The following is a 23,634-nucleotide window of genomic DNA, read 5'->3' on the forward strand; positions in this document are numbered from 1 at the left end:
TCACATTGTGATATCTACCCACCCGTGACAAACATGTCACAAAAAATCGAACACTCTTTTATTTATTTACGATTTGGTTGTCGTGGTAGTGTAGGCATCGCAGTGTGTCCCCTAAAGCTGAGCACACACAGCGAGAAAACCAGAGCGAGTGGAATGCAATAAAAAAATCGCATTCCACCCGGACCCATGTTACACTATGGTCTCGCTCACATGAGCGTTTTTCTTTTATCAGCACTAATTGGACCGAGAAAATAATCGCAGCGTGCTGCGGGTGGAATCCGATTCGTTTTCATTCACACCCATACAAGTCTCTGGATGCGAGAGAAACGTCGCATTACACCGGAGTACAGTGCGATAATCGCATCAACTGACAATGAAGGAGATGGGGAGAGTAATTCCTCCCTCTACTCCGCAGTGCCCGCACTGTCCTCCCCAGCTGTGCTGCGATTGCAGGATCACATAACAGTCGCAAGACACTCGGCTTACACTCCAGCAGAGCGGGAGCAGAGTGTCATGCGTATGACTCACATACTGGGTACGTCATGGATCGTGTGAGGTTAATCCCAGCTGCCTGCCGTGGGCATCCGCACACATATCCGCTGATATCAACAGCTGACGTGTGCCTGCTAGTCGCTAGTGGAATTGCCTTCCACCCGTGACTATTAACTCCTTACATTTCGCTGCCAAAATCTGGCAGCGAGATGTATATGACCTAAGAGACATAGTGAATCAGGAGAACTATACTACATTTCTAATTGGAAGTATTTGCTAATATAATTACACCAACTACATATTGAGATAGGATCTTGGAGATGGGGTATACCCCTTTAAGTCTTTGTATTTCTTGCCAAAAAGTGGAGCACGTCTCTGGTGTGATGTTTTCCTTAAATTTGGAGTGAACAGGTTTTTTTTATATATATATATATATATATATATATATATATATATATATATATATATATATATATATATATATATATATATATATATATATATATATATATATATATATTTAAAATAAATTAAAAAAAAAAAAAGCATGGAGGCATGTACCACTTAAAGTTGAATTAATAGCTTTTTTTTTAATCTAAATTGGTTATATGAAAGTTCATTATGAGCCATTTTTAGCTAAGAGCTGAAATTTTGAGGAAATTTATTGTATATCTTGGGCACAGTCATTTCTTTGAAATTTATTGGCCGTAAAAGTCATCAGGTTTTTTGCTCTGTTCTGAGACTAGAATGATGTAGGGGATCAAAACCTGATTCCAGCAATGTCCTGTCACTTGTTGCTCTGCATGCTGGCATTTTGAGCTCTGTATAAACCCGCCCACACCACTGATTAGCAGCATTCTGTGTACACTGGAGGGGTGGGCTACACAGCAGTTGACAAGGAGGCATGAAAAACAAAGTCCTGTAGTAATAATCTCCTGTGGATGTACACTAGGTGACACATGGTTGGAATCAGGCTCTCAGCCACTACATCATGTTGTGTACAAAAGCTATGAACATTCATAAATATATATTCCCCAAAATATCAGATCTATTCGCCTGTAATGGTTCATAATATTTCATTTTCTTTGTCGCTCCTTATTGGGAGACCCAGACAATTGGGGTGTATAGCTATGCCTCCGGAGGCCACACAAAGTATTACACTAAAAGTGTAAAGCCCCTCCCCTTCAGCCTATACACCCCCCGTGCTGCCACGGGCTCATTTAGTTTTTATGCTTTGTGCGAAGGAGGCAGACATCCACGCATGGCTCCACAGCTTAGTCAGCAGCAGCTGCTGACTATGTCGGATGGAAGAAAAGAGGGCCCATAACAGGGCCCCCAGCATGCTCCCTTCTCACCCCACTCTTGTCGGCGGTGTTGTTAAGGTTGAGGTATCCATTGCGGGTACGGAGGCTGGAGCCCACATGCTGCTTTCCTTCCCCATCCCTCATTTAGGGCTCTGGGTGAAGTGGGATCCTTTCGGTCTCCAGGCACAGGAGACCATGCTCCATCCACAGCTCCTGAGGACCATGCTGGATAGGAGCCGAGTATCGTTCAGGGACATGGCCCTGCTACTTTGAGGTACTATGTGTCCCCGTGGGGACCGCGCACAGCAACACTCCAGCATTGCTGGGTGTGCTAGTGCACCGGGGACAGCAGCGCTGACTGCGTTTGTGCCATTACACACTTCAGCGTCGCTGAGTGTGTTCGTGTAGGGGGACTGCCGCGCTGACCGCCGCTGCCATGGTTATCACTGCGGCGGGACTGTTAGTGCGCCGGGGACTTCCGCGCCGACCGCGCTTATACGGCGGCCGCGCTTATAACTCGAGTCCCCGGCTTTTGCGGCCTAGTCTCGTTTTCTTCCCGCCCCCAGCCCTGCCAGTCAGGGGAAGGGCGGGACGCTGTACAGGACGGCAGCACTGAGGGCTGGAGCATGCTTTGCATACTCCACCCCCCTCACTCTGCACAGTGGGGCACCAGTTCCCGCACTTTTCTGGGTCACGCCCACGGCTCCCTCCTCTCCTCAGGACGCCGGCAGCCATTACTCTCAGCTCTGCTAACGCTGGAGAGGAGAGACAAGCTCAGGGAGAACCAGGCAGGATTTCTGGTGCCCACACAACCGCTTTGCGCAGGCGGTAAGCAGCACCTGTGGTGCTGGCCCCACTAGTGCAGAAGTGTACTTATAGATTATATGATTATAGGCTATACTTTACACTGTATGGTGCACTGTTGATTTTTGTCTATATACCCTCCTGTATTGCTCAGAGGAGACAACAGCATGTCGTCCACAAATAGCAAGGGTGCCAAAGCACAGACTTACTATGCTGCCTGTGCAGCATGTACGGCTATACTGCCGGCAGGTTCCACTGACCCTCATTGTGTGCAATGCTCGGCCCCTGTGGCACTTTCTCAGCCGGAGCCTCTGCTAAGGGTGGCCCAGGGAGAACCACCTGTTAACACTGTCCAGGTGACAGGGACGGAGTTTGCAGTTTTTACTGAAAGACTTTCTGAGACTATGGCTAAGATATTAGAAGCTTTGCAGTCCAGGCCGGCATCTCAAGCCAGGGACACTGTGGAATCATTGCCCCCTGGTCCCCCTCAGTTGGAACAGCAATGTCCTCCCGGGGTGTCTCATGGATCCCAGGGTGAGGTCTCTGACACGGACCGCAGCCCCAGACCGATTAAGCGAGCTCGCTATGATATCCCCTCGACATCATCACAATGTTCAGGGTCTCAGCGAGAGGACTCTCTGTATGATGAAGCGGAGGTAGCTGATCAGGATTCTGATCCTGAAGCCGCTCTCAACCTTGATACTCCTGATGGGGACGCCATAGTGAATGATCTTATCGCGTCCATCAATCAAATGTTGGATATTTCTCCCTCAGCTCCTCCAGTGGAGGAGTCAGCCTCTCAGCAGGAGAAATTCCGTTTCAGGTTTCCCAAGCGTACAAAGAGTATGTTTCTGGACCACTCTGACTTCAGAGAGGCAGTCCAGAAACACCGAGCTTGTCCAGATAAGCGTTTTTCCAAGCGCCTTAAGGATACACGTTACCCTTTCCCCCTGACGTGGTCAAGGGCTGGACGCAGTGTCCCAAGGTGGATCCTCCAATCTCCAGACTTGCGGCTAGATCCATAGTTGCAGTGGAAGATGGAGCTTCACTCAAGGATGCCACTGACAGACAGATGGAGCTCTGGCTGAAATCCATCTATGAAGCTATCGGCGCGTCTTTTGCTCCAGCATTCGCAGCCGTATGGGCACTCCAAGCTATCTCAGCTGGTCAGGCGCAAATTGACGCACTCACACGTACGTCTGCGCCGCAGGTGGCGTCCATAACCTCTCAAACGTCGGCATTTGCGTCCTACGCTATTAATGCTGTCCTGGACTCTGCGAGCCGTACGGCGGTTGCAGCCGACAATTCGGTGGCAATACGCAGGGCCTTGTGGCTGCGGGAATGGAAGGCAGATTCGGCTTCCAAAAAGTGCTTAACTGGATTGCCATTTTCTGGCGACCGTTTGTTTGGTGAGAGATTGGATGAAATCATCAAACAATCCAAGGGAAAGGAAACATCCTTACCCCAGGCCAAACCAAAAACACCCCAACAGAGGAGGGGACAGTCGAGGTTTCGGTCCTTTCGGAGTGCGGGCAGGTCCCAATTCTCCTCGTCCAAAAGGCCGCAGAAGGATCAGAGGAACTCCGACGCATGGCGGTCTAAATCACGCCCTAAAAAGACCGCCGGAGGTGCCGCTACTAAGGCGGCTTCCTCATGACTTACGGCCTCCTCACACCGCATCCTCGGTCGGTGGCAGGCTCTCCCGCTTTTGCGACACCTGGCTGCCACAAGTAAAAGACCGTTGGGTGAGAGACATTTTGTCTCACGGTTACAGGATAGAGTTCAGCTCTCGTCCTCCGACTCGATTCTTCAGAACATCTCCGCCTCCCGAGCGAGCCGAGGCTCTTCTGCAGGCGGTGGGCATTCTGAAGGCAGAAGGAGTGGTGGTCCCGGTTCCTCTTCAGCAACAGGGTCACGGTTTCTACTCCAACCTGTTTGTGGTTCCAAAGAAGGACGGGTCCTTCCGTCCTGTTTTGGACCTAAAACTGCTCAACAAACACGTAAGGACCAGGCGGTTCCGGATGGAATCCCTCCGCTCCGTCATCGCCTCAATGTCCCAAGGAGATTTCCTAGCATCGATCGATATCAAGGATGCTTATCTTCACGTACCAATTGCTCCAGAGCATCAGCGCTTCTTGCGCTTCGCCATAGGAGACGAGCACCTTCAGTTCGCGGCACTGCCGTTCGGCCTGGCGACAGCCCCAAGGGTTTTCACCAAGGTCATGGCTACAGTAGTTGCGGTCCTCCACTCTCAGGGTCACTCAGTGATACCTTACTTAGACGATCTGCTGGTCAAGGCACCCTCTCAAGAGGCATGCCAACACAGCCTCGACGTTACTCTGGAGATTCTCCAGAGTTTCGGGTGGATCATCAATTTTCCAAAGTCAAATCTGACACCGGTCCAATCGCTGACATATCTTGGCATGGAGTTTCATACTCTTCCAGCGATAGTGAAGCTTCCGCTGGACAAACAGCGTTCACTACAGACAGGGGTGCAATCTCTCCTTCAAGGTCGGTCACACCCCTTGAGGCGCCTCATGCACTTCCTGGGGAAGATGGTGGCAGCAATGGAAGCAGTCCCTTTCGCGCAGTTTCAACTGCGTCCACTTCAATGGGACATCCTACGCAAGTGGGACAGGATGCCGACGTCCCTAGACAGGAACGTCTCCCTCTCTCAGGCAACCAAAGCTTCCCTTCGGTGGTGGCTTCTTCCCACCTCATTATCGAAGGGGAAATCCTTCCTACCCCCATCCTGGGCGGTGGTCACGACGGACGCGAGTCTGTCAGGGTGGGGAGCGGTTTTTCTCCACCACAGGGCTCAGGGTATGTGGACTCAGCAAGAGTCAGATCAATGTTCTGGAGATCAGGGCAGTGTATCTTGCCCTAAAAGCGTTCCAGCAGTGGCTGGAAGGCAAGCAGATCCGAATTCAGTCGGACAACTCCACAGCGGTGGCTTACATCAACCACCAAGGTGGGACACGCAGTCGGCAAGCCTTCCAGGATGTCCGGCGGATTCTGCTGTGGGTGGAAGCCACAGCATCCACCATATCCGCAGTTCACATCCAGGGCGTAGAAAACTGGGAAGCAGACTTTCTCAGTCGCCAGGGCATGGACGCAGGGGAATGGTCCCTTCACCCGGACGTGTTTCAGGAGATCTGTTGCCGCTGGGGGATGCCGGACGTCGACCTAATGGCATCACGGCACAACAACAAGGTCCCAACATTCATGGCTCGACCTCAAGATCACAGAGCTGTGGCGGCAGACGCCTTAGTTCAGGATTGGTCGCAGTTTCGGCTTCCTTATGTGTTTCCTCCTCTGGCACTGTTGCCCAGAGTGTTACGCAAGATCAGGGCCGACTGCCGCCGCGTCATCCTCGTCGCTCCAGACTGGCCGAGGAGGTCGTGGTACCCGGATCTGTGGCATCTCACGGTCGGCCAACCGTGGGCACTGCCAGACCGACCAGATTTGCTGTCTCAAGGGCCGTTTTTTCCATCTGAATTCTGCGGCCCTCAACCTGACTGTGTGGCCATTGAGTCCTGGATCCTAGCGTCTTCAGGATTATCTCAAGAGGTCATTTTCACTATGAGACAGGCTAGGGACATCTCCTTACCCTCGTTTTGTCCTCATCCAGTTCACCAATGTGAAAAGGATTTGCACTTGTTAGATCTGGTGAGAGCACTCAGACTCTACATTTCTCGTACGGCGCCCCTGCGCCGCTCGGATGCACTCTTTGTCCTTGTCGCTGGCCAGCGTAAAGGGACACAAGCTTCCAAGTCAACCCTGGCTCGGTGGATCAAGGAACCAATTCTCGAAGCTTACCGTTCCTCGGGGCTTCCGGTTCCCTCAGGACTGAAGGCCCATTCTACCAGGGCCGTGGGAGCGTCCTGGGCCTTGCGACACCAGGCTACGGCTCAGCAGGTGTGTCAGGCAGCTACCTGGTCGAGCCTGCACACTTTCACGAAACACTATCAGGTGCATACCTATGCTTCGGCAGATGCCAGCCTAGGTAGGCGAGTCCTTCAGGCGGCAGTTGCCCACCTGTAGGACGGAGCCGTTACGGCTCTATTATGAGGTATTATTTACCCACCCAGGGACTGCTTTTGGACGTCCCAATTGTCTGGGTCTCCCAATAAGGAGCGACAAAGAAGAAGGGAATTTTGTTTACTTACCGTAAATTCCTTTTCTTCTAGCTCCAATTGGGAGACCCAGCACCCGCCCCTGTTTTTGTATACACATGTTGTTCATGTTAAATGGTTTCAGTTCTCCGATATTCCTTCGGATTGAATTTACTTTAAACCAGTTTATAATTTTTTCCTCCTTCGGGCTTTTGCACCAAAACTGATGAGCCCGTGGCAGCACGGGGGGTGTATAGGCTGAAGGGGAGGGGCTTTACACTTTTAGTGTAATACTTTGTGTGGCCTCCGGAGGCATAGCTATACACCCCAATTGTCTGGGTCTCCCAATTGGAGCTAGAAGAAAAGGAATTTACGGTAAGTAAACAAAATTCCCTTCTTTCCAGTCCTCTTATATTCAATTGCTACAATTTTGTAGATGCTCACTCCTTGAGCAAGCTACCAAGAGGAACATCCATCTGAGTCCTAAGGTTTCTAAATTTTCTTTAATTTTTTTTCTTTTTCTTGGTGTCTGTAATTTGATATTCAGTGTATATGCACTATATAATTTTTATTTATTTCAATATTCATTGTGTGTGTGTGTAAGTAAAATAAATGATGGTCCAACTAAACGCAAACCGGATGGAATAGCATGCCGCTGCAAGATGCTGTGGTAGGCATGCTGGTTCTCTATGCCTTCAATTTTGAATAAATCCCCAACAGTGTCACCAGCAAAGCACCCCTACACCATCACACCACCTCCTCAATGCTTCACGGTGGGAACCAGCCATGTAGAGTCCATTCGTTCACCTTTTCTACAAAGACACGGTGGTTGGATCCAAAGATCTCAAATTTGGACTCCTCAGACCAAAGCACAGATTTCCACTGGTCTAATGTCCATTCCTTGTGTTCTTTAGCCCAAACAAGTCTCTTCTGCTTGTTGCCTGTCCTTAGCAGTGGTTTCCTAGCAGCTATTTTACCATGAAGGCCTGCTGCACAAAGTCTCCTCTTAACAGTTGTTCTAGAGATGAGAAGGTGTGTCCAAACTTTTTGTCTGTACTAATATATACTGTATATATTAGTACAGACCAAAAGTGGACCAGTGGAAATCTGTGCTTTGGTCTGAGTCCAAATTTGAGATCTTTGGATCCAACCACCGTGTCTTTGTAGAAAAGGTGAACGGATGGACTATACATGCCTGGTTCCCACCGTGAAGCATGGAGGAGGAGGTGTGATGGTGTGGGGGTGCTTTGCTGGTGACACTGTTGGGGATTTATTCAAAATTGAAAGCATACAGAACCAGCATGGCTACCACAGCATCTTCCAGCGGCGTGCTATTCCATCCGGTTTGCGTTTAGTTGGACCATCATTTATTTTTCAACAAGACAATGACCCCAAACACACCTCCAGGCTGTGTAAGGGCTAATTGACTAAGGCTACTTTCACACATCAGTTTTATGTATTCAGGCACAGTCCTTTTTTTTCCTGATCCAACGGATCCTGAAAAAAAAGTGAAAACCGTATCCACCGGATCCGTTTTTTAACGGATCCGTTATGCCGGATCCGTTAAACGGATCCGGTGGATACGGTTTGCATCCGTTTTTGCATCCTTTTCGTCCGTTTTTTGGCTGGATCCGTTTTGTTAATTACATTGGAGCATGCGCAGTTTAGAAAAACGGATCCGGCGGCCGCATCCGTTTTTTACCGCATTACGCCGGATCCGGCGTCCATAGGCTTCTATTGTAAAACACGCCGTATCGCGCCGGATCCGGCGCGATGCGGTTTTTTTGCCGGACAAAAAAACGTTGCAAGCTACGTTGCCTCCGGCCGCCGCATTTATTTATTTTGCCGCATCCGGAAAAAAACGGATGCACCGCAAAGCCATCCGGTACAATCCGGTAACAATGCAAGTCTATGGGGAAAAAACGGATGCGGTACTGGATCCGTTTTACCCGTTTTTTTCCGGATTGAACCTGATGGCAAAAAACTGATGTGTGAAAGTAGCCTAAGAAGGAGAGTGATGGGTTGCTACGCCAGATGACCTGGCCTCCACAGTCACCAGACCTGAACCCAATCGAGATGGTTTGGGGTGAGCTGGACCGCAGAGTGAAGGCTAAAGGGCCAACAAGTGCTAAGCATCTCTGGGAACTCCTCCAAGACTGTTGGAAAAACATTTCTGGTGACTACCTCTTGAAGCTCAACAAAAGAATGCCAAAGAATTTTGGGTCACAATGTAGTACCAAGTGTCAATGTACTTGGCAGGTAGTCCAGCATATTAATGAGCTCTGTATAACTGCTAGATCTGCAGCAGGCGGCTCAGTAAGTGACACATCTATGGAATCAGGGTCTCTGTCTCTACATTATGCTGCACTCAAATGAGGTAGCAAAAACCTGGTGACAGATTTCCTTTGTTGAGGGTGCCAAAAATTTTGTCTGGACCATTTTCTTTTGTATGAAATTGTCTAATTTGCCTTTTCTGCTTGTTGTGGTTTTTTTTGCGTGTTCCAGTACACACAAAGGAAATAAACATGTGTATGACAAAACCGTGTGGAATTGCAATAATTTCCTGGAAGAAATACTTCATTTTCTGGGACTATTTCATGGGTGCCAACAATTTCTGCTATGGCTGTAGTACATTTTACCCAGCTTACTATTTTGTCATCTTGTTTTTAGAGTATCTCTAATAAAACCAAAGCTTATAGACATATGCTTGACTTTATTGTTCACGACTAATTAGCATCATTCTATTTGCAGATGATGGCGGTGCAACCCCTGTACAAGATGAGCGAGACTCTGGTTCAGACGATGACCGAAATGATAATGAGCAGCACGGATCAGAAGGTGACAGTCCAGCAAATAGATATGAGGTATGAAGATGAAATTTGTGTTCTCCTACCATGCCAATAGCAGTTAGTTTATGTTGTTCTCCAGGTTAATTAAATAGCTATTTTCCATTCCTTAGAATGACAACAGTGATGCAGAAGAAGAAAACAAAGATCGAGGCAGCGGTTCCGAAAATGAAGCCAATGATTCAGACGATGATGATCGTAGGCCACGTAACTCCAGTGATGTAGAGAATGATAGTTTTAATCGCAATGCTAGTGACTCTGAAACAGAAGGTGCTCATAATCATGTTGCTAGTGATTCGGAGGATGAAGCACCTCGTCAAAAGGACCGTGATGATGATGGCACGCCTTTTAAAGGGGCTGCGAGTGATTCTGAAGAAGAGGTACAGTCTAGACATTCAGCCAGTGATTCTGATGAGGACAGTCCTACAAAAAGTAAAGGTGAAAAAGGCAACAACTCTGAGAATGAGGCCCCTGTCAGGCATGTCGCCAGTGATTCAGAGGATGAGGCTCCAACCAAACATATAGGTAGTGACTCAGAAGATGAAGCCCCTAGGAAACATGCAGGCAGTGACTCGGAAGATGAAGTCCCTAGGGTACATGTAGGCAGTGACTCTGAGGATGAGACGCCTAAGAAACATATAGGCAGTGACTCTGAAGACGAAGCTCCAAAGAAGCATGTTGCCAGTGACTCTGAAGATGAAGCTCCAAAGAAGCATGTTGCCAGTGATTCAGAAGATGAAGCCCCCAAAAAGCATGTTGCCAGTGATTCAGAAGATGAAGCCCCCAAAAAGCATGTTGCCAGTGATTCAGAAGATGAAGCCCCCAAAAAGCATGTTGCCAGTGATTCGGAAGATGAAGCCCCCAAAAAGCATGCAGCCAGTGATTCGGAAGATGAAATCCGAAAAAAGCATGTAGCCAGTGACTCGGAAGATGAAACCCCAAAAAAGCATGTAGCCAGTGACTCGGAAGATGAAATCCCAAAAAAGCATGTAGCCAGTGACTCGGAAGATGAAATCCCCAAAAAGCATGTAGCCAGTGACTCGGAAGATGAAATCCCAAAAAAGCATGTAGCCAGTGACTCGGAAGATGAAACCCCAAAAAAGCATGTAGCCAGTGACTCGGAAGATGAAACCCCAAAAAAGCATGTAGCCAGTGACTCGGAAGATGAAACCCCAAAAAAGCCTGTAGCCAGTGACTCGGAAGATGAAACCTCAAAAAAGCCTGTAGCCAGTGACTCGGAAGATGAAACCCCAAAAAAGCATGTAGCCAGTGACTCAGAAGATGAAACCTCAAAAAAGCCTGTAGCCAGTGACTCTGAAGATGAAAAGCCAAAAAAGCATGTAGCCAGTGACTCTGAAGATGAATCTCCTGCCAAGCGAGCGGTGGGTGACTCTGAAGATGAGAGGCCTGTTAAGCGTCATGCTAGACGTGCTCTTAGTGGATCAGATGATGATGATGCCCCTAAAAAAAGGGCAAGTGGATCAGATGATAAGGCTCCTGCTAAACAAAAAATTGTTGACTCAGATGATGACGCTCCTGCTAAGCACGCTGTTAGCGACTCCGATGAGGAGCGTCCTTCTAAACCAGTGCACAGTGATTCTGAAGAGGATACACCTGCTAAACAAGCCAATGCTAACTCAGAGGATGAATTTCCCAGGATGAAAAGAAAAATTTTATCATCCGATGATAGTGATGATGAAATGGAAAGGAAAACTACCAAGAGAAGGAGAAAAAGGGCACAACGAAAAAGTTCAGGCAGCGATGACAGCGCAAGTGAGAGCGCCAAAAAGAAGGCCGCTTCAGAGAGTGAAGAAGAGGGCAACAAGAAAGTTTTAAAGAAGAAAACTGTTCTCTCTGATAGTGAAGATGAAGAGACATCTGATAAACCAGGTAATAAAGACCAAACTATGAAAATGACCTGTTACTGCATACTTTACCCCCTTGTAATAAGAAGCACACCATTATAATTGACTCCTAAAATGTCGTCTTGTTTTTTTCATATCCTATACAAGTCAAATCTTACTCTTCTTCTGTGAAATTTTCTTTATGAATATCTTGCTTTTAAAAATATTGAGAACTTACTTAATCCATTTTTGATTTTGGCACCTCACCAGTTAGTTAAAAAGAAATAATAAAAAAATAAACATTTAGAACATAAATGTGAGACATGGTCAAACACAAGATAGTGGATGGTCCGCAGCCATCTCTCCCGCGTCCTCTATACATCTGAACGCTTGCCTCGGTATAGCATTCATTTTTATCTTTTTTTTTAACTGGTAGAAAAGCGAAAGCCGTTTCCAAATGCATCTTCCCTGAACACAAAAGAATCCAACATTGAAATTCCTGTCCCTCTACACATCAGATGGTCCTGCCGAAATTGTTGGGTTCCATTGACCTGTCCTAATTTGTGCAGAACCCTTTTAGGTGCCGATCTTACATCCTGACACCAATGTAACCATTTTTTCATTGTGAATGGAGCACAGCATTGCACGGTCTTGTATTGACTTTGAAGGATAATTGAGATATGAGCCGTCTTTGCATTGTCCTTTTAATCATTTTGTGTTTCTAATGCAATGCAGCCGCTAAGAAGAGTCGGATCCTCTCAGATGGCGATGACACTGACAGTGATGCGTCCTCTAAGAAAACGTCTCAAAAAAAGAAGGCAATGTCATCTGATAGTGAAGCAGAGGATGGGGAAAAATCAAAAGATGAGCCAAAGAATGCAGAGAATAAGCTGTTTGGTAGTGACAGTGAATCTGGAAATGAAGAGGAGTAAGTATCAACATAGGTATTTCAAAGGGTTGTCAAATCAGAAATCTGCTCTATACATTGTGATTGCATTGCCGTGACATACATGTTACTGTTTTAACCCCTTCCCAACCTTTGTACATGTACGTTTATAGTGGGAATTGAGTTTAGTGTTCCTGCATTATGACATGCATGTACTTCTCGGTGATTATATGAGCACAGTATTTTGACTTAACTGGCGGTCAAGCTACTGCAGCAACTGCATCCTCACTCTTTAAAGGGAACCTGTCATGTAGAATATGCGTTCTGACCTATCAACAGACGCATGTGTGCCCTAATTACACCTCCCTACCCAGCCCTGTGTTGTAAAATTGTGTAATATGAAAGTAATAAAAATTGTTTTAATACTTACATATTTCCTATGTAAATAGCAGAGCTCGTCGCTGCATGGGGGTCACATCGCCCTTTCGGCGTTTGCATACTTTCTATTATAGAGATAATCCCGGCACACTATTGCTCCCAAATAAGAAAAATCATGCAACTGTTCATATGCAAATCACTTTTTATTGATCAAATTGTGTTGAAATTCAGGAAATATGGTTCGTCCAAACAAGTCGACGTTTCGGCTGTAGGCCTTCGTCAGACTGGACTTTATTTTATCACTGAGAGTATGAAAGAATGCAATCACGCCGTAGCGTGAGCCAAGAGGCAGCGGAAGACAATGCGTCAATTATGATATACGCTTTTGAGTGTGAACCTGTAGCTCAAGGATTATTAAGTAGATATATGTAATGCATGCGTCACTTGCTACGTCAGTAAAAGAAATCTCCCCAGGGATTAGTGGTAGGTTCCTGGATCTGCATGTCAATGGGAGGAGGTGTAGCTGGAGACTGCTCAGTTGCAGACCAATATACGGTGGGTAATATAGATGTTTCCTAAGTTCTGGTCAATTATATGTATTATTGCCAGTGGGACCGGAGACATCCGAAAACGTCACCTGTAATATATTAGGCGGCAGGGATAGCGTTGCTGGTTAATGAGGAATATCAGGCCGTTCTAGTGTAATATCACCGGTAGGACCGGAATCAGAAGTGGCCGTTTCCACACTGGTGCTGGACGTGCGGTCTGCAAGTGGAGGCTCCTGTGCAGTGCAGGAGCCTCCACTTGCAGACCGCACGTCCAGCACCAGTGTGGAAACGGCCACTTCTGATTCCGGTCCTACCGGTGATATTACACTAGAACGGCCTGATATTCCTCATTAACCAGCAACGCTATCCCTGCCGCCTAATATATTACAGGTGACGTTTTCGGATGTCTCCGGTCCCACTGGCAATAATACATATAATTGACCAGAACTTAGGAAACATCTATATTACCCACCGTATATTGGTCTGCAACTGAGCAGTCTCCAGCTACAACTCCTCCCATTGACATGCAGATCCAGGAACCTACCACTAATCCCTGGGGAGATTTCTTTTACTGACGTAGCAAGTGACGCATGCATTACATATATCTACTTAATAATCCTTGAGCTACAGGTTCACACTCAAAAGCGTATATCATAATTGACGCATTGTCTTCCGCTGCCTCTTGGCTCACGCTACGGCGTGATTGCATTCTTTCATACTCTCAGTGATAAAATAAAGTCCAGTCTGACGAAGGCCTACAGCCGAAACGTCGACTTGTTTGGACGAACCATATTTCCTGAATTTCAACACAATTTGATCAATAAAAAGTGATTTGCATATGAACAGTTGCATGATTTTTCTTATTTGGGAGCAATAGTGTGCCGGGATTATCTCTATATTTGACTGTTATTTTTCCCTGAGCACCTATAATTCAGTGACTCAGAGCTTCCCTCCTTATTGCATACTTTCTATGGTATCCCTCCCCTGTGGGCATGATACAATATATTCGCATGAGCGACGTCCCCAGTCTGCTTCTTCAGAATCCTGCGCATACGCACTTCCCATTCCCACAGCCTTTTCCGGGTGCTCGTTGTCAGTTTCAGACATGCTCTGCGCATGATCAGAAGCGTCTGAAGCCAGCGAGTGAACACCCGGAAAAGGTTGCAGGAATGGAAAGTGCAAACACGCGTGGGATCTGAAGGAACGACAGGGGACGTCACTCATGTGAATCCATGGTATCAAGCCCCTGTGGGCGTAATACCATGGATTCACATGAGTGACGTCCCCCGTAGTATGCACACGCCCACAGGGCGATGGGGCGACGAGCTCTGCTATTTACATAGGAAATATGTAAGTAATAAAACTATTTTCTTTGTCGCTCCATTGGGAGACCCAGACAATTGGGTGTATAGCTTCTGCCTCCGGAGGCCACACAAAGTATTACACTTTAAAAAGTGTAACCCCTCCCCTCTTGCCTATACACCCTCCCGTGGATCACGGGCTCCTCAGTTTTATGCTTTGTGTGGAAGGAGGCACACATCCACTCATGCATTCTCATATTAGTTATGTCGGTTGGAAGAAAAGAGGGCCCCCACGGGGCCCCTGGCATGTTCCCTTCTCACCCCACTACGTCGGCGGTGTTGTTAAGGTTGAGGTACCCATTGCGGGTACAAAGGCCGGAGCCTCATGCCGCCTCCTTCACCATCCCTTAGCGGCTCTCGGAGAAGTGGGATCCTGAGCGGTCATCCATTTACTGGGACCGTGCTCCCTCCGCAGCCCCTGTGGGAATCTGCCGGACCGGAGTCTATTCAACCTCAGGGACCGGGCCCTGCAACTCAAAGGTACTCTGTGTCCCCATTGGGGACTGTGCAGGGAGCGCACCTTCTCCCCGGACGCTGCGGCAGCTGCTGAATTGAGAAGGCCGGCGGACTTCCGCGCCGACCGTGCCTGCTTGTCGGGCGCGGTCTCAAATTTAGTCCCCGGCTTCATCGCGGCCTAGTCGCAAAAATCCCGCCCCCGGGCCTGCCTGTCAGGGCTAAGGGCGGGACTGCCGACCTGACGTCGGATGTGAGGGCTGGAGCATCCTGCATGTTTCCTCCCCCCTCACTGTTCACTGTGGGGACCCCAGATTCCCGCACTTTCCTGGCGCCGCCCACGGCTCCACTCCTCCCCTGAGAGCTCCGGCAGCCATTTTTTGGCATTCTGCCGGTGGAGGATTCTCAGTGAAGAGCTCTGCAGCTCCGGGGGACCTAAGGCAGGGAATCTGGAGGACACACACTCCGCTTGTTGGCGGTCGGTAAGCCACACCGGTCACCCGGTGCTGGTCCCCCTAGGGTGCCGGAATAGATACGTATTTATATATATATTTCTGTTCGGTCGGGCTGTATACCCTTTTTTGCCCATATACCCTCAGTGATCATTCTCCTAGGAGACAACAGCATGTCGTCCACAAGGAGCAAAGCTACTAAGGCACAGGGTTTTTTTTGCGGCCTGTACCTCTTGTGGGGCTATGTTACCTGCGGGTTCCACCTACCCTCACTGTGAGCAATGCTCGACCCCTGTTTCGCTTGCTCAGCCGGAGCCTCGGTCACTAGTGGGCCCCTCGGCTCATGTAGACCCCCCTGCTCCCCCTGTCCAGGCGGCAGGGACAGAGTTCGCCTCTTTTGCTGAGAAACTCTGAGTCACTTTCACAATCCATGGCTCAGTCTATGGACAAATGGTCTGCCAAGCTGCTAGAAGCTTTGCAGTCCAGACCGGTCCTTACACAGGCCCCGGCCCCTGTTGGATCGTCGCCTCCAGGCCCCTCTCGGGCCGCGCCGCAGCGCGCTCCCAGGCTGGGCCCTAGGTCTCACGTGGAGGACTCCTGCCCGGACCACAGTCCTAGACAGGCTAAGCGGTCTCGCTGGGAATCTTCCCCGACTTCTTCACGCTGCTCGGGTTCCCAGCTTGAGGACTCTCTGGAGGACGAGGCGGACGTCGCAGCTCAGGGCTCTGACCCTGACGTCGCCCTTAACCTTGATACACCTGAAGGGGACACTTTAGTGACTGATCTTATCTCGTTCATCAACCAGGTGTTGGATCTCTCTCCCCCGCCTCCTACTGTAGAGGAGTCGGCGTCTCAGCAGGAGAAACACCAGTTTCGGTTCCCCAAACGTACACGTAGTGCGTTTTTCGATCACTCTAACTTCAGAGACGCTGTCCAGAAGCCCAGAGCGGTTCCGGACAAGCGCTTTACTAAGCGCCTCACTGACACGCGTTACCCCTTACCCTCTGAAGTCGTTAAGGGTTGGGCTCAATGTCCCAAGGTGGATCCTCCAGTCTCTAGATTGGCGGCTAGATCTGTGGTGTCGGTTGCAGATGGCTCATCGCTAAAGGATGCCACTGACAGGCAGATAGAGCTCCTGGTGAAGTCCATCTATGAGGCCACGGGCGCGTCTTTTGCCCCGGCCTTTGCAGCCGTGTGGGCACTCCAAGCTATCTCAGCTTGTCTGGCTGAGATTAATGCTGTCACACGTAATTCTGCTCCGCAAGTTGCGTCTTTGACTTCTCAAGCGTCAGCTTTTTCTTCCTACGCCATGAACGCAGTCCCAGACTCTGCTAGCTGTACAGCTGTGGCATCCGCTAACTCTGTGGTAGTCTGCAGGGCCATGTGGCTGCGCGAATGGAAGGCAGACTCGGCCTCCAAGAGGTTCTTAACCGGTTTGCCGTTTTCTGGCGACCGCTTGTTTGGAGAACGATTGGATGAGATTATTAAGGAATCCAAGGGAAAGGACTCCTCCTTACCCCAGTCCAAACCTAAGAGACCTCAGCAACGGAAAATACAATCGAGGTTTCGGTCCTTTCGTCCCTTCGCCAAGCCCCAATCCTCTTCGTCCAGCAGGCCGGAGAAAGGCCAGAGGAACTCCTATGCGTGGCGGTCCAAGTCACGCCCCCAAAAGGCCACAGGAGGCACTGCCTCCAAGGCGGCCTCCTCATGACTCTCGGCGTCCCCTAGCCGCATCCTCGGTCGGTGGCAGGCTCTCCCGCTTTGGCGACGCCTGGTGGCCACATGTCCAAGACCGATGGGTGAGAGACATTCTGTCTCACGGTTACAGGATAGAGTTCAGCTCTCGTCCTGCGTCTCGTTTCTTCAGAACCTCTCCGCCCCCCGCTCAGGCCAACGCACTTTTTCAGGCAGTGGACGCTCTGAAGACAGAAGGAGTTGTGATCCCCGTCCCCCTTCAGGAACGTGGTCGCGGCTTTTACTCCAACTTGTTTGTGGTGCCAAAAAAGGACGGATCATTCCGTCCCGTTCTGGACCTCAAGCTACTCAACAGACATGTGAGAACCAGACGGTTTTGGATGGAATCTCTCCGCTCGGTCATCGCCTCGATGTCACAAGGAGACTTCCTAGCATCGATCGACATCAAGGATGCTTATCTCCACGTGCCGATCGCACCTGAACATCAACGCTTCTTGCGTTTCGCCATCGGGGACGAACACCTTCAGTTCGTGGCATTTGCCTTTCGGCCTGGCGACAGCCCCACGGGTTTTCACCAAAGTCATGGCATCCGTTGTGGCGGTCCTACACTCTCAGGGCCACTCGGTGATTCCCTACTTAGACGATCTCCTAGTCAGGGCCCCTTCTCGGGTGGCGTGTCAACACAGCCTTACCGTCGCTCTGGCGACTCTCCAGCAGTTCGGGTGGATCATCAACTTCCCGAAATCCAAGTTGACACCGACCCAATCACTGACTTACCTCGGGATGGAGTTTCATACACAGTCAGCGGTAGTCAAGCTACCGCGGGACAAACAGCTTTCTCTGCAGGCAGGGGTGCAATCACTTCTTCGGGGTCAGTCACACCCCTTAAGGCGCCTCATGCACTTCCTGGGGAAGATGGTGGCAGCGATGGAGGCAGTGCCGTTCGCGCAATTCCATCTGCGGCCACTCCAATGGGACATTCTCCGCAAATGGGACAGGAGGTCAGCTTCCCTCGACAGGAACGTCTCTTTCCCTTGCAACCAAGACGTCACTTCAGTGGTGGCTCCTTCCCAATTCTCTATCGCAGGGAAAATCCTTCCTACCCCCAACCTGGGCTGTGGTCACCACGGACGCGAGCCTGTCAGGGTGGGGAGCGGTTTTTCTCCACCACAGGGCTCAGGGAACCTGGACTCCGATAGTCATCCCTTCAGATCAATGTTCTGGAGATAAGGGCAGTGTATCTAGCCCTATTGGCTTTCCATCGGTGGCTGGAGGGCAGGCAGATCCGTATCCAGTCGGACAACGCCACTGCCGTCGCATACATCAACCACCAAGGCGGCACTCGCAGTCGTCAAGCCTTCCAGGAAGCCCGGCGGATTCTGCAGTGGGTGGAAGCCACAGACTCCACCATCTCCGCAGTTCACATCCCGGGCGTAGAAAATTGGGAAGCAGATTTTCTCAGTCGTCAGAGCATGGATGCGGGGGAATGGTCTCTGCACCCAGAAGTGTTTCGAGAGATCTGTCGCCGCTGGGGAACGCCGGACGTCGATCTCATGGCGTCACAGCACAACAACAAAGTCCCGGCATTCATGGCACGGTCTCAGGATCACAGAGCTCTGGCGGCGGACGCGTTAGTTCAGGATTGGTCGCAGTTTCGACTGCCTTATGTGTTTCCTCCTCTGGCGATGCTGCCCAGAGTGTTACGCAAGATCAGGTCCGACTGCCGTCGCGCCATTCTCGTCGCTCCAGACTGGCCGAGGCGGTCGTGGTACCCGGATCTGTGGCATCTCACGGTGGGTCAACCGTGGGCGCTTCCAGACCGCCCAGACTTGCTGTCACAAGGCCCGTTTTTCCATCTGAATTCTGTGGGCCTCAACCTGACTGTGTGGCCATTGAGTCCTGGCTCCTAGCGTCTTCAGGGTTATCTCAGGATGTCATTGCCACCATGAGACAGGCCAGGAAGCCAACGTCCGCCAAGATCTATTACAGGTCTTGGCAAATCTTCTTATCCTGGTTCTCTGATAACGGTTTTCATCCATGGCCGTTTGCCTTACCCACTTTTCTTTCATTCCTTCAATCCGGAATGGACAAGGGTTTGTCACTCGGCTCTCTCAAGGGCCAAGTATCGGCGCTCTCCGTATTTTTTCAAAAGCGCTTAGCCAGGCTTCCGCAGGTCCGCACGTTCCTGCAGGGAGTTTTCCACATAGTCCCACCTTACAAGCGTCCGCTGGAACCCTGGGATCTTAACAGGGTGCTAACGGCTCTTCAGAAACCACCTTTCGAGCCGCTGCGGGATGTCTCTTTATCACGTCTTTCGCAGAAGGTGGCCTTTCTAGTGGCAGTTGCATCACTCCGGAGAGTGTCTCAGCTTGCAGCGCTGTCATGCAAAGCCCCCTTCCTGGTGTTTCACCAGGATAAGGTGGTTCTGCGTCCGGTCCCGGATTTTCTCCCTAAGGTGGTATCTCCTTTTCATCTCAATCAGGATATCTCCTTGCCTTCATTTTGCCCTAATCCAATTCACCAATGTGAAAAGGATTTGCACTCTTTGGATCTGGTGAGAGTACTCCGACTCTACGTGTCTCGCACGGCGCCCCTGCGTCGTTCAGATGCGCTCTTTGTCCTTGTCGCTGGCCAGCGTAAGGGTTCGCAGGCTTCCAAGTCAACCTTGGCTCGGTGGATCAAGGAACCGATTCTTGAAGCCTACCGTTCTTCTGGGCTTCCGCTTCCTTCAGGGCTGAAAGCCCATTCTACCAGAGCCGTGGGTGCGTCCTGGGCATTGCGGCACCGGGCTACGGCTCAGCAGGTGTCAGGCAGCTACGTGGTCTAGTCTGCACACTTTCACGAAACACTATCAAGTGCATACCTATGCTTCGGCAGACGCCAGTCTAGGTAGGCGAGTCCTTCAGGCGGCGGTTGCCGACCTGTAAGAGGGGGCCGTTTCGGCTCTTTTTATTGAGGTATTCTTTTACCCACCCAGGGACTGCTCTTGGACGTCCCAATTGTCTGGGTCTCCCGATGGAGCTACAAAAAAGAAGGGAATTTTGTTTACTTACCGTAAATTCCTTTTCTTCTAGCTCCTATTGGGAGACCCAGCACCCGCCCCTGTTCCCTTCGGGCTGGTTGTTCTTTTGTGTACACATGTTGTTCATGTTGAATTGTTCTTTTGGTTCATGGTTTTCAATTCTCCGAACATCCTTCGGATTGAATTCACCGTAGACCAATTTATAAGTTTTCTCCTTCCTGCTTTTGCACCAAAACTGAGGAGCCCGTGATCCACGGGAGGGTGTATAGGCAGAGGGGAGGGCTTACACTTTTTAAAGTGTAATACTTTGTGTGGCCTCCGGAGGCAGAAGCTATACACCCAATTGTCTGGGTCTCCCAATAAGAGCTAGAAGAAAAGGAATTTACGGTAAGTAAACAAAATTCCCTTCTTTATTAGTTTCATATTCCACAATTTTACAACACAGGGATGGGTAGGGAGGTGTAATTAGGGCACACATGTGTCTGCTTATAGATCAGAACGCATATACATGACAGGTTCCCTTTAGCTGTCTAGATACTGCGATCACTAGTTATTCCTGCAACCAGGGGGTTATTAGATAAATGGCGCTTCATCTCTCACCCCATTGGAGGGTGCTGATGCTTGGCATGTTAACCAAAGGTCAAAAAATGATCTCTGGACTTGCCAGGTACAATGTTTGGTAAGACCTTGCCATAATCTGGGTCTATCTAGCGTCAGTGTAACAGTGAAGGGTGTAATACCCTGCAGTGAATAAATATTGCAGGGTATTAGACCAGTAATCCTAATATAAAATGTTCAAAGTATATACAACACTCACACTAAAAAAAAAATAGATAAAAATCACTGCAAAACCATTGCTTTTTCATTTTGTTACACAAAAAGTGGATTAAATTGTAACCAGAACATCTTATGTTAAATAATATGATATCAAACCGTACCCCTTCCCTTCCAAGTCCTGCTGTGTGCTAAAAAAGTAAATTCCTGCCTCTTATGGGGTATCTGAGTGCTCGAGAGAGACTCCTCGGTTTGTTGTGAAAATCACTGAAAAACTTTTAAAGATTTTAACAACCTAGCAAAAATACATATCTCTATCGCTTTATTAGGGGACACAGGAAACCATGGATATATGCTGCTGCCACTAGGAAACATTATGCAAAAAATGTTACGTCTTCCCCAGTAGTATACACCCACCAACTGGCACAGAGATCCGTTTTAGCTTAGTGTTGGTAAAAGGCAGACATGGGGATGCACTCAGTCTCGTTTCTACCTTAAATTTGTTGTGTTTTATGAGTCATTTCCCTTTTTTCTTTGAGATCCAGCTTTTGATTGGGCAACAGAGTGGAGTTGTCACTCTGTCATCCCACCTAGAGACATTGAGCAAAGTGTGGGGTTACATCACTACTTTTCTCTGTGGTCTTTCCATAAGGACAAATAACAATTAATCCCCTAACACAGTGTTTGGGCCCCCTGTCCTTTCCCACCATTCATCTGCCCGCTCGCCCCCCAGAGCTTGACGTGCAAAGAGGACGGACAATACCGGTACCTTTGAGCCACCAGAAACCGTCTCTGGGACGCCTGAAGACCATCTTCCTCAGCTTCCTGGGAAGAAGGATTCTGGGTCCTTCAGGACAGGTATTCCTTTTCCCTAGGTCCTGGGCACAGGGTGCTCCATATTTAACAAAAGAAAAATGTATAAAAGAACTAGAGTCTACAGTCCCAAACTGAACAAAACCCCACCCTACTTTCCCTTTCAGGGCCCACCTTCTTGCTTTTATTTTCCTTCCTTTACTAAAGCTATTACGGCCTCAGTCTTTGGTCCGGTGCCTGCTCCTGCGGCCATGACACATTCCTGGCCAATCAGACACTGGTTCTCCTGTGCTCTCAGCCTCTAGCCTATCGGAGCGCTTCTTTCTTCCCAACATTCAGGAACTTTGCGCTTTTTCTGATGCCGCTCTCCTTTTCGGTGTCAATGCTGCCTCTCTGTCGTCGCCATCTTCCACTGCACACTGGTCTGCAGCACCTGCAGCCTCCACACTGCATGGTCTCTGCCGTTTTACTTGCACCACAGAACCTTGACATCGCCTCTCTTCAGGTCACAGACTTCTGATTCTGGGAAAACTCTGCCACCTGGGGAAGCTATCTACCCAGCATCGCTCCCTATGACACTTCTTCTATGCCTAACCTCAGGGAGTTTCGCTTCCGTTTTTTTTTTGTTCTACACTTTGACTGTGCTTTTTGTTACAAAAAGTATTCTTCTCTAGTCAGACCTAGTGCCTCTGCTCAGATTGTAGCCCACTCCTCATGCAATGCCCCAGGAGACCCCTCTGAACACAGCAGAAACGCATCCCACGAGTAGGTTGCAGCACTCCGTCGGTCGCCGATCTGACCAAGGGATTTCAAACCTTGGTTTCGATCATACTGTAGAATGACTGCCTAATCCAGCTTACTACCACAGGGGTCTCGCTTGCTTCCAAGGGTGGGTCGGACTTCTTGGTTCCTCAGCTCCAACATGGCAGAACTTTGTAGAAGATCCAAGAAATGAGCACACACTAGTTAATCTACCTGGTCTCCATTTCCTTCGGCGGCCTTCAAGATGGCATCTGTGTCCCGCTCTCCCTCCTCCAACTGGTTAAAGAGTCAGGGCATCTGAACAGTCTTTACCCTTCTAGAAGTTAAAGCGTTGTGTTTTCGTCAACCATGCAGAATTCAAAGAAATTTTCACCAGGGAATGGGAACATTCGGGAAAAAAAACCAAAACATTTTCAAAGATGAAAACACATGGAACGTTTGTATCCATTTGCATCTGACCTTCTACAAAGATGGGCAGAGTCTCCTTCAGTGGATTCCCCCCCCCCCCCCCCAATCTCCCGGCTCTCCTTTAATTCCCTTCGAGCTGCAGGATCTGTTACTTTGCTTCCACATGGCTTTCCAAGGCAGTGTTTGCCTGGGCTAAGCTCCTGAGCCAGAGCATCCTGTCTGGTGCTCCCACCTCCGAACTGGCAGACTTAGCAGACCAGACTCCCCACTGAGGGAAGTATATTCTAACGGCATCACTGGATACAGCCGCTTACTCAGCCCTTGCTGCCAACAATCTTAACCTGTTAACGACCGAGGACATACTGGTACGTCCTAAATCATCCAGGGATAATCACCTCCGGTTGCTGTAAGCAGTCGGCGGTGTTTCCTGCACTTGTCAGCTGATTTGCACAGCTGACATGTGTGCCTTGCAGTCACAGCGCAATTTAAGGGGTTAACAGGTGCGGGTGGATCGTGGATCCACCCGCACCTGTTAACTTCTTATATTGCGCTGTCAAACTGTGACAGCACGATTTAAATGCCCGCAGCGGGTTAACATGCACTTGTCTCCTTCGGCGGTGCCTTAAAGTGACCATGGTAGCACAGGGTCATGTGATGACTTCTGTAGCTCACATTCA

The 23,634-nt window shown here is 49.3% G+C and overlaps 1 protein-coding gene across 2 annotated transcripts in view; it reads left to right on the forward strand.

The window, feature by feature from the left end:
* IWS1 (interacts with SUPT6H, CTD assembly factor 1) overlaps positions 1–23,634 on the forward strand; it is a 114,508-nt gene that overhangs the window by 8,153 nt on the left and 82,721 nt on the right. For both annotated transcript variants that reach the window (XM_075340842.1, XM_075340843.1), the window contains exons 2-4: positions 9,467–9,579; positions 9,675–11,451; positions 12,141–12,333. In XM_075340842.1, coding sequence (XP_075196957.1) covers positions 9,467–9,579; positions 9,675–11,451; positions 12,141–12,333 — 2,083 coding nt within the window. The remainder of the gene's footprint in view (positions 1–9,466; positions 9,580–9,674; positions 11,452–12,140; positions 12,334–23,634) is intronic.

This window comes from Anomaloglossus baeobatrachus, chromosome 3, assembly GCF_048569485.1.
Source record: "Anomaloglossus baeobatrachus isolate aAnoBae1 chromosome 3, aAnoBae1.hap1, whole genome shotgun sequence".
NCBI lineage: Eukaryota > Metazoa > Chordata > Amphibia > Anura > Aromobatidae > Anomaloglossus > Anomaloglossus baeobatrachus.